This window comes from Pyrgilauda ruficollis, unplaced genomic scaffold (genome assembly GCF_017590135.1).
Source record: "Pyrgilauda ruficollis isolate IOZ18807 unplaced genomic scaffold, ASM1759013v1 scaffold13, whole genome shotgun sequence".
Classification (NCBI taxonomy): Eukaryota; Metazoa; Chordata; class Aves; order Passeriformes; family Passeridae; genus Pyrgilauda; species Pyrgilauda ruficollis.
In genome coordinates, this window is record NW_024511432.1 from 5,891,292 (window position 1) to 5,916,830 (window position 25,539).

At 52.9% G+C, this 25,539-nt stretch overlaps 3 protein-coding genes across 10 annotated transcripts in view; all 3 read right to left on the minus strand.

Annotated features, from left to right (window-relative positions):
- The window catches only part of CNOT1 (CCR4-NOT transcription complex subunit 1), a 55,479-nt gene extending 52,870 nt beyond the window's left edge, over window positions 1-2,609 (minus strand). For all 7 annotated transcript variants that reach the window (XM_041458667.1, XM_041458664.1, XM_041458663.1 and 4 more), the window contains exon 1: window positions 2,464-2,609. The gene's annotated coding sequence lies outside the window, so the exon portion shown is untranslated. The remainder of the gene's footprint in view (window positions 1-2,463) is intronic.
- A 969-nt stretch (window positions 2,610-3,578) lies between these two features.
- On the minus strand, window positions 3,579-11,072 carry SLC38A7 (solute carrier family 38 member 7). Of its 2 annotated transcripts, XM_041458922.1 has the most exons (12): window positions 10,986-11,069; window positions 10,006-10,219; window positions 9,391-9,831; window positions 8,986-9,184; window positions 8,754-8,898; window positions 7,941-8,039; window positions 7,171-7,228; window positions 6,716-6,830; window positions 6,356-6,503; window positions 6,074-6,273; window positions 5,758-5,812; window positions 3,579-5,664 (listed from the first exon to the last, which is right to left on the minus strand). In XM_041458922.1, exons 3-12 carry the CDS (start codon window positions 9,655-9,657, stop codon window positions 5,562-5,564), a joined length of 1,389 nt encoding a protein of 462 aa, XP_041314856.1. In that variant the 5' UTR covers window positions 9,658-9,831; window positions 10,006-10,219; window positions 10,986-11,069; the 3' UTR covers window positions 3,579-5,561. The 2 variants fall into 2 exon arrangements, with proteins under 2 accessions (XP_041314856.1, XP_041314857.1); XM_041458923.1 differs by lacking the exon at window positions 10,006-10,219 and having other exon boundaries at window positions 10,986-11,072.
- Window positions 11,073-11,220: 148 nt separating this feature from the next.
- GOT2 (glutamic-oxaloacetic transaminase 2) lies at window positions 11,221-24,632 on the minus strand. Its single transcript, XM_041458732.1, has 10 exons — window positions 24,478-24,632; window positions 19,008-19,164; window positions 17,812-17,940; window positions 17,400-17,459; window positions 17,117-17,278; window positions 16,614-16,718; window positions 15,586-15,736; window positions 14,762-14,927; window positions 13,682-13,832; window positions 11,221-13,201 (listed from the first exon to the last, which is right to left on the minus strand). The coding sequence occupies exons 1-10, from the start codon at window positions 24,621-24,623 to the stop codon at window positions 13,079-13,081; spliced, it is 1,350 nt and encodes a 449-aa protein (XP_041314666.1). The 5' UTR covers window positions 24,624-24,632; the 3' UTR covers window positions 11,221-13,078.
- Window positions 24,633-25,539: the final 907 nt, after the last annotated feature.

Consider the following 25,539-nt stretch of genomic DNA (forward strand, 5'->3'; position numbering starts at 1 on the left):
TCTTCCACGAATTCAGAAACACCCCTATGAAGAAAGTAATTTTAAAATTACTTTAAGCTAACTTTGGATCTTTTTTTCAGACTTTTGCAGAAGTAAGTAACTACTGCTGCTGGATTTCAGGAGTTGTATGATTTCAGGGCACACGTGCTGCATGTGGAGGATAAAACAGATCAAGTGACACAAACAGCAATGTGTCTGCTGATTAGGTTCTAAACTCCTGTCACAAAACATCACATAAAACACGCTAAAGGGACCAGTGCTAAACCTGCTCTCCAGAGCAGTCCCTTACCCTCTTTTCAAACCCACGAACAAATACAAAACATGGAAGGGCAGCACACCTCTCTGAAGGCCAACACTGGGAGCAATCCAAGGGAGAAAGGTGGTTTTGAATCATGCTATACTTTATATTTCAGTATGTCTACCACTTTGAAATCTACTGAGGAAAAAAAAAAACCAAAGTGAAAGTCACATTAGTAGTAAATAAGCTCCCAATTCATTTGACCAGTTCAAATTCAGGTGTTTATAAACAGAAAAGACACCTGAACAGTCCACACGCTGGAAAGCTGCATCCAATTCCAGTAAACTGGAAGTCAAAAGATGATTAGACACAGTAACTTTAGTTTTCAGAGTGTGGCTGAACTAAGCACCTAACTTGTTCCTATACACTCAGGCCAGTGAAGCTGCAGTTTGCAATCTACCTCAAACACATGAGATATGCATCAAACATGACATGGCTGCTTCAGGCATTTTCACATCTCAACCTGGACTGCTAAAAAAACCCCAAAAAAACAAGAAACTCTCACTTCCCAGTTCTCCTTCAGACAAGAACTGTAGAATAAAGTTTCTGCTGGAGAGAAAAAAATGAGAGACTTGTTATCAAATGCTTTATGGTTTTTTACCATCCAAAATGCATTTTAGAACAGCTAAATGCTATTTCAAAAGTCAAAAAAACCTGCAATATTCATACATTTGGGATATTTATGGAACAAAAGAGAAATCTAGCTGAAACAGTGATGGCCTCAACCACGATTCTCAGTGATAACAATTCCCAATATGATTTAGTTATGTCCCATCACAGGGACACAAAACATTACTGTCATCTACTGCTAAGTTATGTTCCCAGAGTTTCTCTTCCATTTATTCAGCTGAACACCAAGAGTGTCCCTTTCAGCATAAATCAAAAACATAGGAACACTATATAGGATAATCAGGATAGGGTATTTCTCTGAAGAAGAGACACAGGTAGGCAGCAAACTGGCTGTGAGTTTGGTCTGGAGACACCAGGCCAATGGCATCAACAGTTAAGAGTGAACTTAGAAGCAAAAGGGCTGAAAGAATCAAAATAACAATGGTGGAAAGGACAGAGCAGCCTGCCACCAACTAAGTTTGTTTCCTGTTTATTATAAGAGAGTCACCCCACCTGGGCTCACCCTGCCCATAATTTTAGCCAATGCCAAAGGAGTTACCTTAGGAACAGGAATCAGTTGGGTACACTAAGAATGACCTGTCAGAGTCACACCTGTTTTGTTACCTGCTTAAAAAAAGTTCCTGAGAGCAGTTGCAAGGAAGCATGGCAACAAGTGGGATTCAGAAACCATCTGAGTACATGATATACCCACAGACTAGTGTTGCATTTTCAGTATTATCTCACTTCTGTTGTAAATACAGTCCAAATTGGTTGTGGTTTGTTGAAATTAAATTATGAGTACTCACTGGCCTTCCTATATAAGGAGTAAATGGTACTAATCTAAGTTAGGAAACTATTGTAAGGAAGCTCTTGTACTGATACAGCATCTGTGGAGACACCCAACTGTTGCTATTTCTAGTTTAGAATTATACAAGTCCATTTTACTGGGCAGCGTTTTCTTAACTGGAGGACAGCACTGAGAAGGATTTCTCTCCTGTGGTCTGCAAGAAGGTTATGTCACCGGATTATTTACTCCAGCTCACTTTTTCCGTATTTTCTGCGGGCAAGTCACAACAACACCGATCTCCGACGGAGGCCGCCGAGCCCGGCCGGGGCAGGCCCGGCCCGGAGTCCTCAAAGCTCCACCTGTCACGAGCGGCGTTACACAAGCGGAGGGGGAGAATTGAGCACAGCTCCGGAGCTGGCGGTTTCCCCGCCACCTCGCGACGCTGCCGCAGCCACCTGCCCCCGCCACCCAACGGGGAACACCCGCGGCTCCCGCCCCGGACCCTGCCGAGTTCCCTCTGTCGCTCCGGGACCGCGGGACCGAGCAGTGCGGGGGGAGAGGGCCGCGGGTCCCGCCGCTGCCTCTCGCTGACCCGGGAGGGCGGCCCGGCCGGGCGGGTGCCTCAGCGGCGCCGCTGCCCCCAGCGCAAGCCGGCCCGGTCCCGCTGCCTCCGGCCCCGTCCCCACCGCGACCTCCCTCGCCCCGAAGCTCGCAGTACCCCCAGAGCCACCCAGAGCACCCCCCCGGGCCGGGCGGGCGCCGCTCCCACCTCGGCGGTGTCGTGAGGGCCGGGCCGGGGCCGCTCGCGCGCTTCTCTCGCGCCGCCGCCGTTCCGATACAAAATGGCGGATGGGGTCGCGCGCTCGCGCCGCGGCCTTTCCCCTCCCCCGTCCTCTCGCGGGGGGGCGCGGGGGGAGCGGAGGGGCGGAATGCGCGCGGAGCTGCCGCGCCCCCGCGGAGGAGCCTTCGCCCAATCAGAGCGTGGGGCGGCCTGAGAGCTGGCCAATCAGCGCAGCGCGACCTCGGGGGAGGGCATCCTGCCGCCCTCCGCGCGGAGCCTGAGCCGCGCGCCATTGGCCGGGAGGGGCAGAAATCCTTCCTACTCTCTCAGCCAATCAGAGCTCCGAAGCCCTCTCGGCCTGCGCGTGCGCACCGACGGCCAACCCGCGCTGCCTAGGCCGGCCAATGAGCGAGGGGCGTCGCGCGGGGGCGGAGCGGGAAGGGGAAGTGGCGGGCGGTGCCAAAGGGCGCGCGGAGTCATGGCGGGGGGGGAGGGTGTTCCCCTCTCCGAGTGGTGCGGCCCGCCCCGTTCCCCCTCGCTGTTTCCTCCCCCCCGACAGTGGTACAACCTCAGGAACGGTTTCCCCCCCGCGCAGCGCCGTGGTACAGGCCAATGAATTGGCGTCCCCTCCCCCGCGCTGCCTTGGTACGGCCCAGGCGCTGCCCCCCCCCATGGTGGCTGTGGCACCCTCAGAGCGCTCGGCCCCGGCCCGGCACGCTCCAGCCGCGGGTTCTCATTTCTAAGGAAATCCTCTCGCCATTTGCACCCTCCCGGATGGCCGGCCTCAGTCCCCAAGAGGGAACTCCCTTCAGTTCCTTCCCGCCCGTCTCAGCCACACCACAGCCGCCTGCTGACCCCGGGAGCGACACTGGGGTGCCACACCAGGACCGGGGCCCAGAGCCTCTCCCCTGGCATCCCCCGGCCCTGGGCGAAGATACCCCGGAGAATGAGGGCCTGAGGAAGGCAGCGGGATTTCCCAGCTCCACACCATCCATCCCAAAGCTCGGAGAGCTGGGATGGCATTTCAGGATATGGCTTCATCCCTGTGTCCCGCCCGGGAGCCTCTCCCACAGAAACCACCTCGTGCTGGCCTGACACACGCATCACAATGTCACTTTTATTGAGCTGAGTTCCCTCCACTTTCTGCATGTACAAAATACATATTAAAAGGCCAGTGTTTGTAAACAGGGGAGCAGTAAGGCAAACAGGAACGGCCACAGCACCTCCAGACCTGCCCAGCCCTCAGCCACGGGGACTCTGCGGGGGCACCAACGGAGCCCAGGTGTTTCCCAGGTGACATGAGACACTGTGTCCTCGTCCACTTTGGCCAAGGGACCTCCTCATGCTTTGCACACCTTCAGGAAAGCCAGAGCCACAAGACCCACCAGGTACCAAACCTTCATCTTCCTGCAGGGTGGGCATTGGAAGGCATTTTGGCATTGGCACCTGCTGAGCATCTCTGCTGGGCTCCACGGGAGGTGGCTCTGTGCTCCCCACATCCAGGACAATTGGCCATCTTCTTTAAGCCCCAGCTCCTGCTCACGGGCAGGAGCCTGGCAAAGGAGTTTGGGACACTGCCAGAGCCATACAAGTGGGGGTTTGGTGGAGCCTGGTTTTGTCAGAAGATGAGGGCACAGATGCTGGAGATCCTTGGGAGAGGCAGAAGGGATCTGTGCCTTCAGATTCAACATTCCTGCTATGCTTAGGGCTTTTCTTCCTCCTTCTCCATCTGGGTCTCCCTGTACCAAGCTGCAGTGGGGAGGTCCCCATTTATATGCAGTGTTAGTAAGGAAAGACCAAACGTTTCCACATGGGGAAGCACCCACGTGCTGTCACCCGTCCTGTAGCCACTGGTTGCAGCAGGAGAGCCACACTGAGAAGTGTAGGAGCACGAGGCATGGTTCTCCTTCACCACAACAGCCTGTGCTGATTCCAAAAGATGCAGGAGGTGCAGGGCCAGGTTTTGCACAAATCTGGGCTGAACCCTCGTCACAGGTGCATCAACAGCTATACCTGAACTCCTCCCTCCCCAAGGTTTTAGAAGCCAAACAACATAAAAAGAAACTCAAAGGCAGAACAAGAGAACGTTGCTGTTGAGGTTTAACACCCCACACCAAATCTGCAGCTGGGGGAACTGCTCAACCCAGAAAAAGCAGGAATGAAACTATCATCCAGACAGGCAACAGAGGGACAGCCCAGAGCAACACCAGCCATAGGGAGTGTAAATGACCAAGAGAACGATATAAAACAAATGAATACTGACTGCTTTATCCCAAAAGCATCCCTTAAAACCTGGCCCAGTCCCATTTCCTGGACACCTGGAAGAACGAGATTGTAAATCTGGAGAAGAGCTTTGCTCTATTGTAGTGTCTTCAGTAGGCTGATGCAGTCATAGCAGCTTCTCTACTGAGTGAGCAACCCCTGGCAAGGAAAACACTGCACTGGCATGTCCCTACCCCAGGGTCATTCTGATCCTCAAAAGAAAAAACCCAAACATGCTGAAGACAACCCTTTGTAACACAAAGTGCAGCCCAGGCAGAGGAGATGTGACAGTAGGGGCAGGAAACTGGCAGGAAACCAGCGTTCAAACCAAACATTGACACAGAATAAGACTGTGGGGTGTCTCCCTGTCTGATAAACATGATTACTATTTCCCTTTATGCAGAACACTGCTTCTTTCTCCAAAGCTGGGAGAAGGAGTTTTACCTGTGGAGAGGAGCTCCACCAGCACAAGGGTACATAGATGAGAGCAGCATGGCTTTGCAAACCCCAACCCTGACCCCTTAGTGATGTCTAAGGGAGTGATGTCTACTTCCAGGGGAAGAAAGAGCTTGCCCTGGATGACAGGTCCCCTTGTAGTGTTGCTCTGGCTTCACCAGGGAGCCAGGGCAGAGAGAAGCCTGACTGCCTGCAGCCTTAAGACAATGAGATACAAACCACCACAGGGCTTGTTCAGCCAAGCCCCAAGTCACAACAGCTCTCTTGGATCTTCCCAACACACCAACATGTTTTCTTCCCACTTCCCTTTGGTCCCAGGGGATATCTCCATCCCCTCAGCAGCAGCAGTGCAGTCCAGCCTGGAGGAGTCAGGCTGTAAGATCCACGAAGATGGCATTGGCAGTGGTCTGTCCAAAGATGAAGGCTCCAAGGGTGACCATGAACACCCCATAGCTGACCTGGGCCCACCAGCTGTGGATACAGGAGGACAGGGCATATTTAGAGGGGTCCTTCACCCCAATATCCCCAGGGGAATGGGGGAGAGGGGAGGCACATTTCAGTTACCTGATTGCCCTGGTTTCTTGGATCTCAGAGAGCTTGGCTTGAATCAGGCAGAGCCCTGAAAGCCAGGGGAGGCAAATTAGAACCAGATGAGGACTTTTCACTGGGGACTGAACAGACACTATAAAACAGGGAGCTGCACTCCCTCCAGCCACAGAGCTCCAAGTCCAGCAAAATAGTTGAATTGCTGACTGGCCTCACACATTTTTGTCCTCCTCTAAAAATCTCCTTGTCTCTGTGTTTCCGTCCTGCCCCTCCCTCTTCAAGACACAAGGCCACAAGACCTTTGTCAGCCACTGAGCATCCCAGGATGCCCTACCTGGGAAGACAAAGATGAAGCAGGCGGCCAAGCCCCCAATGACAGAGATGACTTTGCCAATGTCAGGGATGAAAAGAGCCAGAAGGAGTGTCAGGAGGAACCAGCTGATGGTCTGAAGCAGGCGTCTCCTCCGCTCCCGAACCACATCCTCCTCCACTGTTACCCCGGTATAGCGGAGCCAGAGACCCTCCAAGACAGCCCTGTGGGCACAGACCCAGGACAGATGGGTTTCCTTGTGCTGCTCCTCCTTCCCACACCAGCCCCATCTCTCCCAGCGCTCACCGGCCACAAAAGTGCAGGATGGGGTAGGATGTCAGCACACAGAGGATGATGAAAGCCCGGGCGAGGGCAACAGGGATGTCATTGGAGGGGTAGGACATCAAGACATCCTGCTCCACGCCAGCTCCAAAGGTTAGGAAGCCACAGATGCCTGCCAGGAAGGGAGCAGTCAGCAGGGGACAGGGACAAGTCTCCTGAACATCTGTTTGAAGGATCAGACTCGGATGGATATGGCACAGAGCACATTGCAGAGGTGTTCGATGGACTCTCCTCCCTTCTCCCTCTGACCCTTGCTGATCCTCCCTCCTGAAGCTCACAGTCACTCCAAGGACTGTGCCACTCACACGGTGTCCCCTCACTTACCAGTGCCTGTGTAGACGAAGAGAGCAATCACCATGGCTGCTGTCACCACTGCCCCCCAGGTCTTCACCTCTGGCTGCTTCATGCTGTTAAAGACTGGCACGCTGCTCACGTGGCACTGCCAGGACACAGAGACAGTGGGGATACGTGATGGGCAGAACCATGGGGAATCCTACTCATGATATTGTGTTTGTTGTGATATTGTGATCTCCCAGGTCTGGCACTGGAGAAGGAAAGGGGAGTGGGGTATAGGATGCCCTGTATGTCCTTGCTGGGGTAAAATGGATCCATCTCTATCCAGAGGTGGTGAAATATTAAAAAGGCTTCAGCCTCCTTACAAAGCTGTGCAGTGAGCACAGGGCTTTAGCCAATCAACCAGACCATCACACAGGCAGGGTTTTAGTCTGTCACCCAGGCAACCACAGGATGGAAAGGGAGTGCCAAGCTCTTGGCCTTACCTGGAACCCAAAGCAGATGGTGGGCATGGCATTGAAGACAGCTGTCCAGGTGGAGGGGCTGGAAGGAGAGAAACACCCATCAGTCAGACCAGAATCCCCTGTGACCCCCATCCAGTGCACTAGGAGAGGAAGAGCTGGGAGTGCTCAGTGTCTTTGCCTTGCTGCATCCCCCCCACCCAGGATGATGCCATTGCGTGGAATGAGGTTTTCTTGGGACCTGGTACTCCCTGAAGACCAGGGCCTTTCACTGAGACAGAAACAGCCAAACCCGAGCACACAAAAGTAAAAGTATCAGTAAAAAATAAGTGAAAAAAAACTGGTTTAACCTTTGCTCTGCCATAAAATTCCCGCAATGGATCCAAAAATACACACTGTGAGGAAGGGAATAAGCCACAGTGGTTGTGCTGGTTAAGGAAATAACCAAAATCATCCAAATATAGACACAGCCCTTGTTGCTGGGTGAGCACAAGCACTGCACAGGGAATTCAGGGCCTGGATATATCACAGATAAGAAAACAATCAGTGCTATCAAAACCTGTGGTGGAGCCATGGGGACCTTTAAGAGGTCCTTTTCCTCCTCTTCACCACCTACTCCTCTGAAACACGCAAAGGTGCAGCCATTTGGGAGCTTCTGGCAGCAACATGCAGAGTCCCCAGGACCAGGGATGGGACTGATGAAAGATTCATCCCTAGCCTTTGCAGTCCTTGCTCCCACAGCCCTGCCTGGCTCTGCAGTGCTATGATGGCACTGACAGCATTGTGTCTCTTACCTGGTGGGGATCTCCACAGGCACCAGCTCCTTGTCAGGCCAGATGTACTTGATGATAATGACTGCTGTGACATACCATGTGCCAATCACACTGAGAGAGCTGTGAAAGGGGATAGGAGGCTGTGAGTGCTCTGCCTCCCCACTTCATGGAGGGTCTCCTCCCAGCCTCTCTGTCCCCATCTTCTGCCCTGCACAGCCCAGGCTACCCCCTCCTACCTATCGGACCCATTTTTGCTTTCCCTTCCCATGGGAATATACCAGGAAACATCACCTGCTGTCTCCCAAGCAGATGCCAACACAATTCTGTTGCATTTGGGCGTTATCCCATCCTTCTGTGAGTGGCAAACCTGTCAGACTTGGGTTTTGGGCTGGAGAAAGAGGCAAGTGCTGAAGCAGTGACACTCCTTGGTGCTCCTGCTGGTCCAGCTCCAGCAGCCAGGTCACACAAGATTCTTGGTGGAGCAGGGCTGGCCTGCAGACCACCCAGCCTAGGGACACTTACTGGCTCTCCTTTCTGCTGGACTGCCAACTCCAAAGATAGGAAACAATGTAGTTGAAAGCAGAATTCCCTGCTTCCTCCAGCAGGCAGAAGGGAGGGACACAAGCCCTGAAGTACAACACTGTGGCTGCACGGTGCTCAGCCACTCCTCTGCTTCCCAGATGGGGAAACTGAGGCATGGGAAGGCAGAGGATGAGTGGGCAGATATGGCACTAGAACCACTGCATTTCCAGTCCCTGTCCTCTGCAACCGTGCTTAGGTGGGTGCTGGCTGGCCCACCCCAACTCCCAGCCCCAGAGGGCTCTAGCCACTCACCTGGCATATTTTTGGAAGCCAATCTCTTTGGGGATGGAGAGGGGCAGGATGAGCAGGAAGGCAGTGATGCTAATGGTGAACTTGCGGTCTGTGTACCAGCGGCTGCTCCCGACTTCCTCAGGCTCCTTTACCAGAGCAGCAATGACTGTGGGGACATCCGAGATGGTCAGGTTGGCCCTTCCAGCTGAAGGGACAACAACTGGTTATGATTTGCTCCATTGGAGGCACTTACTCTTGTCCTCCTGGTCTCCAATGATGATGAGGAAGGCGATGCAGGTGCCAAAGGTGTAGACAGCGATGGCCACTTCACACAGCACACCGGGCACCTTCCCACAGACAGCCCACACAACCTCCTGGTAGGTGCGCTCGTTGCTGGCCTGCGAGCAGTATGCCAGGATGACCAAGCCTCCGATGATGAAGATCAGCATGCACTGGGATGGGAGAGAGATGGGGAGGGAACACTGAGCCACCCCAGGCACCCACTCCTGAATACACTGAGAATCTCTGGTGCACCTCACCCAAAATAGCTTCTTCCTAGGAGTCTGGTCCTCCTGAAGCCCTTTCTGGGGCACCACATGTCCCTCCCATGCACCCTCCCAGGGTGGGATGGGGGACTGTCCCTTCCCCACTCTCTCACCATCTGCAGGGTGATGCCTGCAGCCACACCGCCAGCCATGCTGAAGGCAGCAGGGAAGTTGAGCAGCCCAGCCCCGAGAGCAGCGTTGACCACAATGAAGACAGCTCCCAGAGCCGATGTGGCCCCCAGACTGTTTCCTTGGCTCTCTGAATTTTTGGGCACCGTCTCCACACTAGGGCTCTGCAGGAGCCTGGCCCGTTCACCGGCATCGTCACTCCATTCCCAATCCTTGTAGTCACTGTTGATGCTCCCAGTGCCCTGAGCCATTGTCCCTTCACAGGTGGCACACGCCAGTGTCCACGTCCCACTAGTGCTCCTGCACCAGGCTCAGCCGGGCACCTCGAGGAGGGTCCTCAGCCAGTGCTGGCTCCATCAGGCAGGAAGGGCAGCAAACAAACAGGCTGGAATGCAGCAATACGGTAGTCAGGCACTTCCCTGCTCCTACAAGGGGATGAAGAATGATTGTTAAGTGTTATTTAAATTATATTAACAAGGGACAATCTGGGCATCAGGTGGGGACACAGGCGAACTGAATTCCCTGGGTCTTAGCTTGGGGTGTCACAGCACACACACACCAGCAGAGACATAGCAGAACTGATAAGTAGCAGAACTCACCTCTTGTCCCTCAAATCCAGGGAGAGGACACAACTGCTGTTGGATGGGGGACTGAGCCGCTGCAGCTTTACAGCAAGACTCGTCTTTCTGTGGGCATGAGACCCAATGTCCTGGCTCACTTCCTGATTTCCAGCCCTAATTTCTGCAAGCTCTGCAAGAGTGGCTGTGCACGTGCTCCTGAGTAAAGGGCAAGGCTGGGCTCAACAGGAATGACCTGCGTGCAGCAGAAATACTGTGTCAACAGGAAAAGCAGGACTGGCCCCTTCCAGGACATCCCCAGGGTGACAACCAGCAGGAGATTGATGATGTCTCAGAAGCTTTTGGATTTGAAGATCTGGTGTTTCCAACATCACAGCCCTTGGGGGTTAGAAAGTCCAAATCCCAGTATCTCCAAGGTGGAGGAGATCGACCCTCACAACCTGGCAGGATTTTGCAGGAATCTATACGACCATCAGAAATCTCTTTTCAAAGAAATCTGGTTTTTATTCCTAGAGAACATCTACAGAGACTACCTGCCCAGCTCACTCCTTGCTTCTGGGCTATTTAAACTCTGTGCTTGTGCTATGAATACTCTGTAAAGATTTCTGGGGAAGGGGAGTAAGGGCCACCCTGTGCCGCGTGGGTAGGACCGTGGAGGGACAGGCCGGTGGGTCCGCGTGGGCTGAAGTTCCCACACGGCCGAGGATGCTGCAGGGGGTCGATGCTTCTCCTATGGCCTGGGGGAGGATGCTGAAAGATGTCCTTTCCCTCCAGACAAAGCCGCCATACTCTGGCAACCAGAAACCCCGAGAGCAGGCGCTTCACCGAGGGTGACTCGACAGACCCGCGGCCCCGGCGGCGCCCCCCGCCCGGAGGAGCAAGGCCCGGAGCCGGTGACGGTCAGCCCGCGCTCGCAGGAGATGCAGAGACTCCTGCCCTAGCCGGTCGCTGAGTTCCCCACGTGTGTCCCCCCGGTCCGTCCGTATCCCGGCCCCACTCACCAGGCGGGGAGCGCGCTCTGCTCCGCTCCCTTCGGCCCCGGCCCCAGCCCCGGCTGAGCTCGCCGGCAGCGGCGGCGCGGCGACGGCTCCGCCCTGCCCGCTGCACGCCGGGGGTTGTAGTCCAGCCCCGGAGGCGGGGGAACATCAGCGAAGGGGAAACATCCCCCTTCGGGTAGCCCTTCCCAGAGGCTGAGCCTGCAGGGACCCGAGGCAAGGAGAGAGCGAGAGACGGGGCTGTGCTCCAGGGTGCTTTTATTGTACAGAGAACGAGCAGAAGAACGGCCCCACGTGGGTAAGAGGGCAGGAGGCGGCAGCTCCAGAGCCACGCAGAATCAGGGACCACAGCACAGGAACCCACAGCGCCGTGGGGCAGCACCTACGGCGTGTGCGGCATGGAAAGCGGTTTATTGCACAAAGGACAGCAAGCAGCGGCTGTGGGCATCGGGCCAGTAAACAAGCGGCGTGGGAGCGGAAACCTTCTGTCAGGGAGCGGAGGGAGGATCCAGCCTTCCAGCAAGTCTGGCAACAACGTGCACTAGACCAGGACAGGTGCACCAGACTGGACCTGTCCCAGCTCCAATGGACACACAGCTGCCCTGGGCAGGAATGGGGAATGAGGACTGCCCTGCTAAATACCCTGCTATGGCTGCAGAGGGAGGAGGTGCCTGTGGATGGAGACAGCTCACAGACTTAAGAGGTAATGCCTCCAGCTCGGTGTAGGGAGGCTCCACTCCATCGTGGGGCAGTGGCTAAAGATGGCCCCATGTCCCAAGGCAGACAGCTTTTGGGAATTTGGCCTCTTGCCAGCAACACCAATGTTCAACACCATAGACTTCAATTTCAGCTCCATGACACTAGCTCTGACCTGGACACACTGGGCTCCTGGGGCCCATCGGTGGGAACTGCCTCTCTCTACATGGGATTCTCAGGAGATTTGGGTTTCACTGGTCATGTAAGATCCCCTGTGCTAGTATGGTCCTGAGAGGGAATATTTGGTGCATGGAAGGGAGAGGATCCAGCTGCACAATGACAGGATAAATTCCCCAGCTCAACATAGCCATGCACCAGTTTATTTGGATTAAAAATCAAGAGTCCAGTAAGTCACAGGACCTCAGGGACACTTGCCTTAGGACAGAATGGTTTTTGAGTCATCAGCTCCCAGATTTCTCTCAAGATCACTCTCTTCTGGTGTCATCAGAAATGTGGTTGAACAGAGCAGAGAGGGATACCCCACACCTCCACATGAGGGGGATACTGCAGGGCCAGCCTCTGGGCTTACGGACACTCAACAAACACTGCAGGGAGGGCTGCTGGAGGCATAGGGCTGGACTGCTGGGCTTAGGACAGGAACGGGGCAAGGCAGACACCATCAGAGAGCAGTTTTCAGAGGAGATTCTTATTGGGGAGGGGGTGGTGAGACATTGTTTCACCTCCAGGTATGAAAGTGAGACAGGTTTAAAAGAGAGACGCTGGTCTGCCCCACGCACTGATGCCACTGTGAATTACACCTGACAGAAGAGTCCCAGATGGAAAGAGCGAAGCCAACGACGGAGCAGAGTTTGGTAGTGAGAAGTCCTCAGAGCTGTTTGTCAGAGGACAGCTTTGGTGCTGCCCAGCCCCAGGCTGGGATGATGGAGGAGGATGGAGCCTGCTGGCAGCAGGGACTGGCTGAGGAGCTCGGAGGAGCACACAAGAGGAGCCCACCCAGCTCCCTGCCTGCTGCTGCTTGGGCCAGCAGCCAAAAGCCTCACAAAGCCTTCTCATGGAGAAATGTGTGCGGAGAAGCCTTTGGTGCCTACACTGGTAGGATGGCATTGCTAAGCATTTGCTTCCTCCAGCATAGATAGGTGCTGGGGCTGATGGAGAAAGGACGGACAGCAGGGAAGAACGGCTGTGACGAGCAGGAGCCAGCAATTATGTCCCTGCTCCACAACACAGGGTGGATTTGACTAGGCTTCTATAACTCATCTACAAGATACATTCAGCAGCGGCTTCAAGTGCTGTGGTTGAAGTATTCTGCTTGTTTCTTTTCCCTCCTCATCTTCAACTGGTGAGGAAGGGAAAGCCACCAGCTCCAGGGCACCCCTTTGTCTTTACTTTGTGACTTGATGGATGGCATGAGCCAGGTAACCCACATTGCCTGACGTAACTCCCGCCACAGAGATGCGTCCATCCTTTGTCATGTAGACTGAGAACTCCTTGATCAGCCGCTCCACCTGGGGTGAAAGAGCAAAGTTCAAACTGCAGGCCAACCTCTGCTGTGTCAGCACGGTGCAAATTTACCCAGCTTTCTGAAACTCAAAGCAAACTGGCTGCCAGCAGACAGGGCATCCCACTACCTGCAGAGTACCCTGTGCACAGAGATGCTGCCCAGCTCTCAGGCCAAGCAGCAACACTGCAGATGTTCAGTGGAAGAGTCACCTCACTTGAGCTGACCTTTAAGGTCACTTCAGAGCAGCACCAAGTGACTGCTTTTTTTTTATAGACAAGGCAGCTATGTTTACTTTCAACCTCCCAGGTACAGCAGGGAACAGAGCAAGACTGGGATCCCCATAATGTGCCAGTGCTTAGGGCTTGGAGAATATTCCTTTCGAGGAAGAAGTGCTTATTACAAGGGTTCATTTTGGCATCTGCAGTCAAAAACTTACTGACAAGGAGTGCAAATGACACTTTGAGACCGCTGGAATTGTGTTTACCTGCTCAGGCTTCAGCCCTGTGAAGCAGAACATGCCGATCTGGTCAGTGATGTGCTGCCAGTTGTGGGAGGACCCCTCTTTCTTGAGGTTGGACACCAGCTGAGTCCGCATGCTGATGATCCGGTCAGCCATTCCCTTCACCTCTGTGAGCCTGAGAAATCAACCCAGAAACCATTCAGAGCAGGGCTGGAACACACCAATGCTGCTCTCCCCGCCCCAGCTATTGGAAATCAACCTCTCCACCTGGAGGGGCCCCACAGAGGGATGCAGATGAGCATGAAGATGCAGCTCCAGCTGGGGGAGCTGCTTCATTCTCTTGATACCAGAAGGTGACCTCTTTTTATTTATTCCATTGCTGTTAGACACTACTACTAGAATATAGACATTTCTCACATCTGAAAGCCATGGGTCAGTAGCATGGCAGCTACTACTCAAACCCAGATAAAACAGTATCTACAGATAAACCAAGAGTGCAGGGGTAGCATTGGCAAACAGGCCCGGTTCCAAAGCAGCATAGCTAGGAAATGTCTCTGCTGGGCCCGGGATCAGGCACAAATGTCACACTGCCAAAAGAACACAGCCCGCAGTGAGGCCACAGCACACTGCCAACCTTTGTTCTGCCAGGCCAGCTGCTGGGAGGGACCCAGCACCAAGGGGCTGGGAAAACAGCACAGGCTGACGCCAGGAATCAGGCTTAGGGCATGAGGGTTACATTCCTGAGTCTCATTCCCAGGGGCCTTATGCTTCCACTTCCCCCACATGAGACATACTACATGGCTACACCACCTCAGACTTTTATGCTTCTCAGATTGGCAGCTCCTGCAGCCCTCAATCCTTTGGGAGCTTTATCCCCTCCTTTACACAGAGTTTTCTTCCTTGATAACACAAGGAAAACCTGTTTGTGTCAGGTTAAACTGGCACCAGCTGATGCCAGGACATAAGCAGGGATTTCTCCAGAGTAAACATGGTTCTGACTGTTGCTGAAGCTAAGAGCTGCCTGTGACATCAGCACACAGTAAGCACAGCACAGGGCTGCACAAAGAGACCTCACTGTCATGAACATGACAGATTTCTTCTTACCACTCCTTCCGTAGGTCAGGGGTGTTCAGGATCATAGAGGCAATGCGTGCTCCGTTCACAGGTGGGTTGGAATACATGGGGCGGATGAGGATCTTCAGCTGTGATTCCACCCTCTTGGCTTCATCTGCATCACTGCAGATCACTGTGAAGGCACCCGCACGCTCTCCTAAGAGAATCACAGAATATCTAGTTGGAAGGATTATTGAGTCCAGTTTTTGGCCGTGCACCTAACAACCCCAGGAATCCTACAATTCCTGTGTCTGACAGCATTGTCCAAACACTCCTTAAGCTCTGTCAGGCTTATGCGATGACCACTTCCCTGAAGAGCCTGTTCCAATATCCAATCACCCTTTAGGTTAATAACCTTTCCCGAATATCCAGCCTAAATCCTCCCTGACACAGTTCTGTGTCATTCCCTTGGGTCCTGTCACTGGTCACAGAGAGCAGATGCTGCCCCTTGAGAGGCAGCTGATGCCCATGATGAGCTCTGCCCTCAGTCTTCTCTTGTCCAGGTTGAACAAGGCAAGTGTCCTCAACTGCTCCTTGTATGGCTTCTCTTTTAGACCATTCACCATCTTCGTAGTTTCCTTTGGACACTCTCTGAAAGCTTTATATCCTTCTTATACTGTGGCACCCAACACCACACAGCTGTAGGGGATCCCCATTCTCTAGAAGGGTCTCCACCAGCTCCTACTGGGCTATCCCTGCTCAGTACTGCAGGATGAACACAGGCAGCAGGAAGACACTGGCTGCTAAACCTTGAAGTATTAGGGTTCCACCAGCAGCCTGGATGAAATTATTTCCTTGTCACATGCCCTACTCACCGTACAGCCCCATGTTCTTAGCGAAGGACTGTGACAGGACGATGTTGATGCCCTGCTCGATGAAATACCGCACAGCCCAGGCATCCCGGTTGATGTCCCCGCTGGCAAAGCCCTGGTAGGCCATGTCAAAGTACACGAGGAGGTTTCGTTTCTGCCAGCAAAGATGGAAGAGAGTGTCACAGAAGCTGAGCACCCCTCCAAGGAGCAGGGCAGCAGGCTGAGAAAAGCCATGCAGACAGTGGTCTGTCCATCTGCAGCGATTCTCCTCCACAAAGAGAGCCATTCCCCTTCATTCACCCCAGGGAAAGCAGCCCAAAACCTTCAGCTACCCAGCACACATCAAAACAGCAGCTAAAGATCCTCCAGTGCACTTATGGGATGTGCAAGTCTGGCCCAGGAAGCAGAAGTAAATTCAACAGTAATAAAATAGTCTACTTCAATGTCTTCTGTATGATCAGTTTCCAGGAAAATCACCTGGGAACTCTCTAGTCAGCTAGGCAAATACCCCAGATACACTGCCCCTTAGATCTACCCTTCTGTAGGCCACAGAGATCACTTTGGCATCTACCAATTCTCAGGACCCTACTAAGGCCAGGTATCTCCAAGCCAAATTTCGCTGTCTACAGACTTGATGGAAGAGCTGGAAGGAGGAGAAGGTAGAACCTGTCCCTATCTATTTGCAGCTGAAGCTTGCAACGAGACACCAGGCATGTGAGAGATCTTCCAGCATTTTTAATACACCAGCACTGGGTGCTCTGCTCCAACAATCACAGCTCATGCTTTCAACCCTGCTGCTCCCCTTTCAGGTCTCCCTACTCCAGCTTCCTGGGAAGGTGCCAGCAGAAAGCCCAATGGTCAGCTAGCTGCTTTCTGGGTACATTTGGCCAGCTCCTGTCAGGAACATGACACCCATCCTGGCCTCAGAGAAGGGAATAACCTTTAGCGAAGTGAAGACCAGGTGCCACCCATGAAAGGCCAGAGGTGTGGTTTTCCCAGGAATGGCACAGTATCCCTGGGACATTGCTTACCTTCACTGTAGCTGCCAACTCCTTCCATTGCTCCTGCCGGGGATCCACCCCAGTGGGGTTGTGAGCACAAGCATGTAAGAGGATGATGCTCTTCTCTGGAATTTTCTAAGGAAGATGTTATAGAGAATGAATCATCAATGATATCTGAGCATTCTCCTCAGCAGATGAGACAGCTTAGATGAGCTCTGTGGGGCTTCTAGCCTTGATTTAATGCCATAAGGAGTTCACCTCCTTGGCCTTGCACAGGACAACCCTGAGCACCACACTATGTGCCTGAATTGTTCAAACACTCCTTGAACCCTGGCAGACTTGGTGCCATGACAACATCCCTCAGGACCCTGTCTGAGTGCCCAACCACCCTCTGGTTGAAAAATCTTTTCCTAATATCCAGCCTAAAACTCTCCTGACACGGCTTCATGCCACATGATCACATATAAAGTAAAGTAACATCATCACCCATTTCCCCACATGACCTCCCTTCTCCAGAATGGAAGGCGACTCACAGAAATGTCATCCATGGCTCCAGAGAAGTCAAGGCTGCACGTCTTGGGATCATAGTAGCGATAAGCCTGAAGCTGCATGCCAGCATCACGGAAAATGGGAGTGTGATTGCCCCAGGATGGTTTGGGTAGATACACATCACGGCTGGCTTTGAAGAATCGTTGCTGGTCAATAGAAAGACAGAGAGTTCAAACAGGTTGTATACATACAAGAAGTTAGAAAACTGTAAAAATTCAGCTCTGGTCAAAATATGTCCTTTCCTTCCACTGCTGGCCAGGCACTCACCAAAAAGTTGGCTCCAATTCGCAGAGATCCAGTCCCAGAAATACCCTGCACAGTAACATACTGCAAGAAAAGAAAAAAAAATCTGAGTCTGAGTAGCCATGTTGTGTTACAGGGAGAGTGCAGTCACTATGTCAGCACTGGCAGCCACACACCAAAACAGGGACAAGGGGCTGGAGGGACCACAGGGGTCAGCATCTCCAACTCCAGGGCAGGGAGTTGGGCCCCCTGGCAAGGTTAAATCCCCTCCTTGGACAAGGCTGTTTCACCCCAGCCTTCAGAGGAAGCAGTGATCCTTGGGGCCAGCCAGCCCACAACTCAGAAGCATCAACACCCCACCAGTTCTTCCACATTTGCTGAGCACCCACATACCAACCATGTGTCCTCCCTGCCCCGTGTCCTGCCCTCTCCTTACCCGGCCGCTCTTGAAGGCCTCACTGTTTTCCCCCAGAGCCAGTTCTGCGGATGCCCGGGTGAAATCCGCTAGTCCCCCGATGGGCAAGTACTCCTTATCCATCTTCTTGGATGCTATCATGGCCTCTGCCTGGAAGGGAGGACACAAGCTCAGCAAGGAAGGCATCACCGTGCAGATAATGATGGACAGCTGAAGGTCACTTCTTTGCACATTTGCTTGCTTGAAAGGGGCAAAGGTTGGTTTACAGGAGTTTCTCTGCAGGGCTCATTCCAAGCAAGGGGCAGCAGTAAACATTTCAGATAAAACCCCACAGCCACCAGAGCCCTCAGTGGGTGACAGTGTTGGTACAGTGGAGCCAAGGAAACCTGGCACCAGAAGAGAGCACCACTTCCAGCTGCACAAGGACACACTTCTTTGCCCAAGCACAAATTGTCCTGCAGGAAAGCAAGACTTGAGTGTTACTGAGAGGCAGATGTCATCTCTACGTAGGATACATCCCCAAACCAGGAAAGCTAGCAAACCATCCAGGCTCCCTGGTTGTGACCCAGCTGCACAGAGAGAGGGAGGGCAAGGGATGGCTTTAAACCCCACACTGATGAGACACATGGAAAAGGCACTCACCCTGCACCCTCCCTGTCAGTGCAGCCAATCAATGCATGTGTCAGCTGCCAGCTATTTAACAGCCTATTTCTACCCCTACAGCCCTAAAAGATCCCATAATCCCTTCAAGGGCTATGTCCACACTCAGCTCAGTGGGCTGGAGTTTTAGATTGGCTTATGGAGAAACTAGTAGTATCAGCTCAGCAGAATTTCTAAGACTAATCCATTAAGGGGCCAATGTCAGCTCCTTCCTCCCTTGTGGGGTGCCCTAAAGAGCATCACCTTGTTCAAGAAACACCTTGAAGCTGAGAGAACAGGTGCATTGGAGGGCTCATAAAAGTCAGCAACAAGTTAAGAGTTACCTGAATGGGAACAGGACATGTATTTTCTGTTTTATCCTGTACTACTTAACGGCTCTGTCATGTCTCAAAAGCATTAGTCCCGCTAAGGGAGACATCCAGGAGTACTGTCCTGCTCTGTTAGAGACAGAGCTTATTTTAAGGATCAAGAGACAAAACTGCTTTGTGACCTTCCCCTTCCCTGACTCTCTCAGGCACCTGGATCTGGCCCTGCCCAGCAGCCAGCAGCCAGCTCACCTTGCGAACACAGTTCAGGACATACGGCTTCCCGTTGTCATCCCGATACGCCCCCACTCCCAGGTTCATCTTCTTGGAGTTGGTGTCACGCTTGTAAGCTTCTGTCACCCCCAGGATGGGGTCGGGGGGACCCATCTCCACATGGGACCACCATGAGCTAAAGGGAGAAACAAGAAGCTAAGCATGAGGCTTGAGAACTGGGCAGAGATGTGCACCAACAGAAACCCCCAAGGGAAATATTGCCTTTAAACCAGTGAAAAAGGTACAAATAGTGTTCACAGAATTATCCAAAAAACCAAAGCAAACCATTTAAGTCATATAGTATATTGCAGAATGGGCAAAGAGCCTCGGTTCATTGTGGCTGAAGATAACTGACTCCCTCTCAGTCATTAGCATGTTGAAATGCTCCTGTTTGCTTTATGTGCTAACACCACAAAGAGCCCAGGAAACCGAAGCCTTGAACTGCTATGCTCTGGAGAAGTGCCCAGAGCCTGCACGTGGGATTGCACAGGTCATTCCCCTCCAGGGAACCTTGGCCAGACCCAGGCAATTGCACAAAAGCATGAATATGGAGTCTCTTCCAAACTCCTGGAAAGGCTTAGTACATGAAAACTAATTTGTTTTTCTCCCAGCATTGGCTGACAAAATAAAGGTATTTCCACTCTTTGCTCTACAAACTCTGCCTCCTCTGGTGTTGCAGACAAATACTGTTTTCCAGGAAAACATAGAAGACAGTTTGTTCCCCATGTGACAAGTGACAAGCTCTAATGTGAAGACCCTTCCCCTGCTGTCAAGCACGAAACCTCCCTGCATCAGGAGGAGCTTTGTGTTCCCCCAACACAAGGAGCCACCTGCCTCTGCCCGGCTGGCAGCACACCCTGAAGATGGAGAGGCTCTCTTAATGTCAAGGGCAGAGCAGACCATGCTATAAAAAGAAACCTGTTATTTCCTCTGGCCACAGTCTCTGGCCTGTCCCATGTCCAGGCTCTGCAGGCCTGCAGACAGTGCAGGAGCAGCAGTGTGGTGTTTTTTAACCTGCCTAGCAGAGGGATTTGGCTGTCACAGACCCCTCCTGAAGGCATTGCATGCAGCTCTGAGGGTCCTGAGTCACCACACAGGCGCCTACCCCGGTCCCCCAGCTCAGTGGGGAATAAAGGATGCAACAAAAAGTAGATTGGGTTTATCTCCTGGAGGACAGAACTCAAGACTTGATTGCTGAAGGAGAAACACACAGACAGAGAGACATCAGCTTTACTATGCTTTGCAGCCCAAGAAAGGCTGTGTCATCTGATAATAAGATACCTTCCCAACTTGGGAATGCTGTCCTGGGGCTGGTCCGTGCCCCAGGCAATGCAGGCAGCGGGGAGCCAGCCCAGGGCCAGCCAGACCTCCTGCTGAACGGCTAGTGCAGACTCTGTAGGCAGATACAGATCTGTGGGCAGCGGGGCCACAAAGGTTAAGGAAGCTCTAACTGACCAGCAGAACTCACACCATCATCTTTCCACTCTGTCCCTGTTTTAGGTCCATTTAGGCCAAGCTTCCACACTGAAGAAAAATGTTGCACTCTCCCATGTATGTAGATTGCATCTCATGGAGCCTCAATCATTTGCCCTCTTCAGACTAACTTCAGACAACCCTCTGTACACTATTTCCAAATTTAAAAAAAGCCTGTTATTCCTTTTGGCAGGCTTTGAGGAAGAGGTAGAGCCACCTCAGGTAGTTTAAAAATGGAAGATGTGCTTAATGTTTTTTAGACCACCAACTAGTCTTAATTACCTCTTAAGTATAGGATTAGCTTGGAAAGGAGGATGAGTCAGAGATGCCAGCAACACACCCTGCAGAGAGGGACAGGGGCTGCAGCCAGTGTGGAGGGAGTGACCTGGGGAACCAACCTGAGCAGGACACGTCAAGGGGACTGTCAGGGCAAACTCCTGCTGCGGGTTCAGGAGGCTTTGGACAAACCCTTCCCAACGTTTTCCTGGCAACGGAGAGGCAGGGAAAGAGAGACACAATGTGCAGTAGTGTGGCTCTCTTCAGTTTACCTGGTTTAGGATTATTTTGGTATCAAGGGCTGCAGGAGCCTAGCCATCTATTTTAAAGAGCTGCTACTTTGGAGATGGTGACAGTGCCTTCTTTCTGCTGGGCTTTTCTCCAAGCAGCTTACAGTGTTTGGGGTATTTAGGTCCCGATCCTGCTAAGGCTTAGGCAGGTCACTGAGCTCTAACATACTGCAATTAATGCTGATCCTGCAGGCATTTACCTAAGCTGCAGCACTTCAGAGAGTTAAGTACTTTTGTTCTGAGCCGGTTTTTGTGTTGGCTTAAGGCACCGATGGGGTAGGTTTAGGACTTATTTTCCTGTTCTCAGCATGAAGGTTTCCAGGTGAAACAAGACTCCTCTGGTGTTTCCACGGAAGTGAGCTTGCAGGGAGACAGGAGAAAAAAGCCTAGGCTGAGTTGTACAAACACACCAGGATACCAAAGAGATCACAGAGGCAAGCTTTCCCAAAGGGGTTTGGGAAAAGGAGATCTACTAGGGGTCCAAGGCCACAAACCCTAACACACTGCTACCCCCACCCCGTTACTGTTGTCCCTGCACTGCCTTGTATTTTATTTTGAGCAATTAAAAGAACATTGGGCTTGAATAAAGGTCAAAGCTATAAACTGCACATCTCTGCCAGGCCAGAGGTATTCAGTGCAGAAAACTAACCAGAGGTAAACTTAAGCTGGGGTTGAACTACCCGAGGGATACTCAATGTAAGCCAAAGGAAGCACATTCTCCACCTACAGGACTTCCACACACAAGGCCCAGTCAGAGTTTAGATGCTCATCAGAGCTCCAAATAGGCTCTGTACTCCTCAGTCATGTTGGTCTTCTGAGCAGGTTTAATGCACAACTGCAAGTGCAGTGGGACACAGAAGGTGGAAAAATGCACCAGGAATTGCATAAATTTGCAACAATTTTCAAAAATATATGTGGAACTTATGCCTCAAGTGCACAGACCTAAGAAGTGCTCAAGGACTCAAGCCAAGCCTGGAGAACAAGCATTTACAAGCCCAGTGAAGGTTTCCATTGTGGAGAGGCCAGCCCACATTCCCTGAGGTACAGCCACACAAGATACTGGATTTCAGAAGCTTGGCCAAAGCCCCTCAGCAGTTCTGCAAGACAGAGCAGAGTGAGGGGCCAAAGGCTGTACGTAAACCACATCTAAAGCAAATATTTACACAAGAACAATGCCAACAGGCTGCTGGCTACTACAGGGCCTTTCAACCCTAAAAATTCCTTGCCCCAGTGAGCTTCTAAGATTTCCACCAAGAAAGGTATTTAAATAGCTGTCTTGTGATACATCAGAGCAGCAGACTGAGTTATCATCCTAATTACCATTTGTGTGTCAACGGAGCCGTTTTAACCATTTCATATCTCTTAACCTCTGTTCTGCTTTCAGAAAGAGCATTCTCAGCACAGATTAATGATAGCAGCTGGAGCACCACATTGTATTGCTGAAGATAAGGAAACAGAAACTGCTAATCAGTGCTTGGCTTCCCTTGTTGCATAATAAGCCACTATTCCTGAACGGAAAAAGGGGGCTGTGCACAGAGGTTCCTTACTTACAAAACTTAACAACCTCTCCTGGGTGACCTCAATGCAATTTGGTAATTTACAGTTTGCTCTATAACAAACTTGAGAAAAGCAAAGCTTATGCCAGCGGGCTCCATGCCTTTCACAGGCCTGCTATAGTCCATGGGCACAAAACACAAGTTCTAGACAGCTGCTCTTCTGTCCCTGCCGAGAAGAGCCAGAAGGCTGGCTTAGAAGCAGTAGTGACTGCTGGAATAGAGATTAAAAAAAAACCCACTGCTTTCCTGCTCTGACGTAGGTTGGAAGCTGTTTCTTAGAGACTTCCTCACTAGTGAGGGCCAGGAGTCAAAGGGTTCTGGAGAGCAGCAAGGCCTCATCCAGATCCCTCTGCATGCTCTGCTTCTTGGCCACCTGGTCTCAGTGATGTTCCCAGCCCCGTGGCTCTCAGGTCAGCTGTACTTTGTGGGAACTTGGATGTTCTGGGCTTTTCACACAGCTCCAGCAGCACCCTACATCCTTCTATCCAAACCTCTGCTGACCAGAGACAGCAGAATCCAGAGCTGCCAGGGCAGGACTGGTCCTTACAGAAACAGTCACTCCCACCCTGCTCCTGCCAGGGTTTGTACCCCTGAGAGCACAGCTCTAGCACAGCCAGCACTACTCCCACCCCATTTCACGGATCATGGGGTCACTGCTGACCTGCTGCAGCATGCATGACCCACGTGCATGAGGCCCACTGCACAGTGCAGAGATCCCTTTGGTCCCACTTCCCACTACACAGGGCAGCCAGACAGCACCACCCCAGCCCCATTTTACAGCACACAGAATCCTGGAATGGTTTGGGTTGGAAGAGACCTGAAAGATTACATTGTACAACTCCTGCCATAGACAGGGGCACCTTCCACTAGACCAGGATGCTCCAAGCCCTGTCCAACCTGTCCTGGAACACTTCCAGGGATGTGACAGGCAGTTTTTCTGGACAACCTATGCCAGGGCCTCACCACCCTCACAGGGAAGATTTTGTTCCTAATATCTAATTTAACCCTGCCCTCTGTCAATTTAAACCCTTTCCCCCTTTTCCTGGCACTCCATACCCTTGTCAAAAGTCCCTCTCCAGCTCTCTTGTAGCCCCTTTAGATACTGGAAAGCCACAATTAGGTCACCCCGAAGCCTTCTCTCTTTCAGGTTGAATAACGCCAGCTCTTTCACTCAGCCTTTCCCCATAGAAACGGTGCTCCATTCCTCTAATCATCTTTGTGGCCTCCTCTGGACTTGCTCAAACAGGTCGATGTCCTTCTTGTGCTGGGCTCCCAAAAGTGGATGCAGAGCTGCAGGTGGGGTCTCACCAGAACAGACCAGAGGGGCAGAATCCCCTCCCTTTACCTGATGCCTACACTGCCGGTGATGCAGCCCAGCACACTGGTGGTTTCTGCGCTGCGAGCGCACATGGCCTGGGCACGGCCAGCCTCTCATCGACCACATCATTCGTGCCCCGAAGCACAGTGTACATCACTAGCAGCACCCCAGCCAATCACTCAAGGCACAGGGTGTCCCCAGCCCGTGGTTAAGGCACAGGCTGCCCCGGCCCCGTTTCTCGGGGTCCCCGGTGCCTACGCGCCCTCCACGGCGGCGCCTCAAGGGCAGGCGGGGGGCGCCGGGCTGGGCCTCAGCCAATCAGAGCGCGAGGACCCCCCTCCCCAGCCAATGAGAGCGCGGTCCGTCCCCCCGGCAACCCCCTTCCCCAGCGCGGCGTCAGCGGCGGGCCGCACGGGGGGATTCGCTTCCCGCAGCCTCCCCCCACCGCCACCCCGGAGCGGGGCTCAGCCGCGGGAAAACCCCTCCGCCGACAGCGGCGGGCGGCCCTAGGGGCTGAGCCACCTCTCAGCCCTCACCTGGCGCGGGAGGCGGCGGCGGCGAGGCGCGGGGCGGCGAGGAGCCGGCGGCTGTGCAGGAGCGCCATGGCGGCAGCGGCAGTGGTGGCAGCGGCGGGCGGGCACTTCACACCACGGGCGCCGGCTGAGCGCTCCGCCCCGCGCATGCGCCGCCGCGCTCCGGGCACCGCCCGCGCTGCCCCCTGGCGGCCGGTACGGGTCAGTGCAGCCTTGCCGCTCGGTCCGGGCCGTGCTGGGATATGCCGGACCGGGATGTACTGGGCCATGCCAGGCTGTACTGGGCTGTCTTGTACCAGGAAATACTGGCTGTCCTACACTGTTCGTGATGCCCAGAAAAAGGTACCCGGACGTCCGTATCTCTTTTTTTTTATTTTTGTCTCATATTGTCCTAATCTCAATTGTTCAAACTTTATTATTCTAATTATATTACTACTATTAAACTTTTAAAATTTAAAGAAAACAAGTGATTGGCGTTTTTCACACTGGGCTGTAATAGGCTGTACTGGAATATGGAGGACTCAACTAGGACATAGCAGGCCATACTAGGCTGTGCTGAACCATCTTGTACCAAGCTGTACTTGGCCATACTGGGACATACAGGATGGTACTGCACCATACTATGCTGCACAACGCTGTACTTGAGCTGTGTAGAACCACACTGCACCATATGGAGCCATACAAGTCTACACAGGGCAGTCTGGGGCCACAGTGAGCTATGCAGGATTGTAACGCACCATATGGGACTCTGCAGGGATATACAGGGCTGTACTTGGCCATATAGAGCTGTACAGGACTGTACTAGGCCATACGGGGCTGTACAGGGCTGTACTTGGTTGCCCTGTGCCATCCTGGGGTGTACAGGGCCTGTGGAACTGTAAAGTCTGTCCTGGGCTGTGCTTAGCCACACAGGACTGTACAACACCAGGTCTGTATAGTGTGGTACTGACCCATGCAGAAATGTCTTGAGCCACAGAGGGATGGATGTACAGGGCTGTACTGGGCCATGCTGGGCTGTGTGGGGCTGTGCTGGACTGCACTGTGCCATACTGGGCTGTTCCGAGC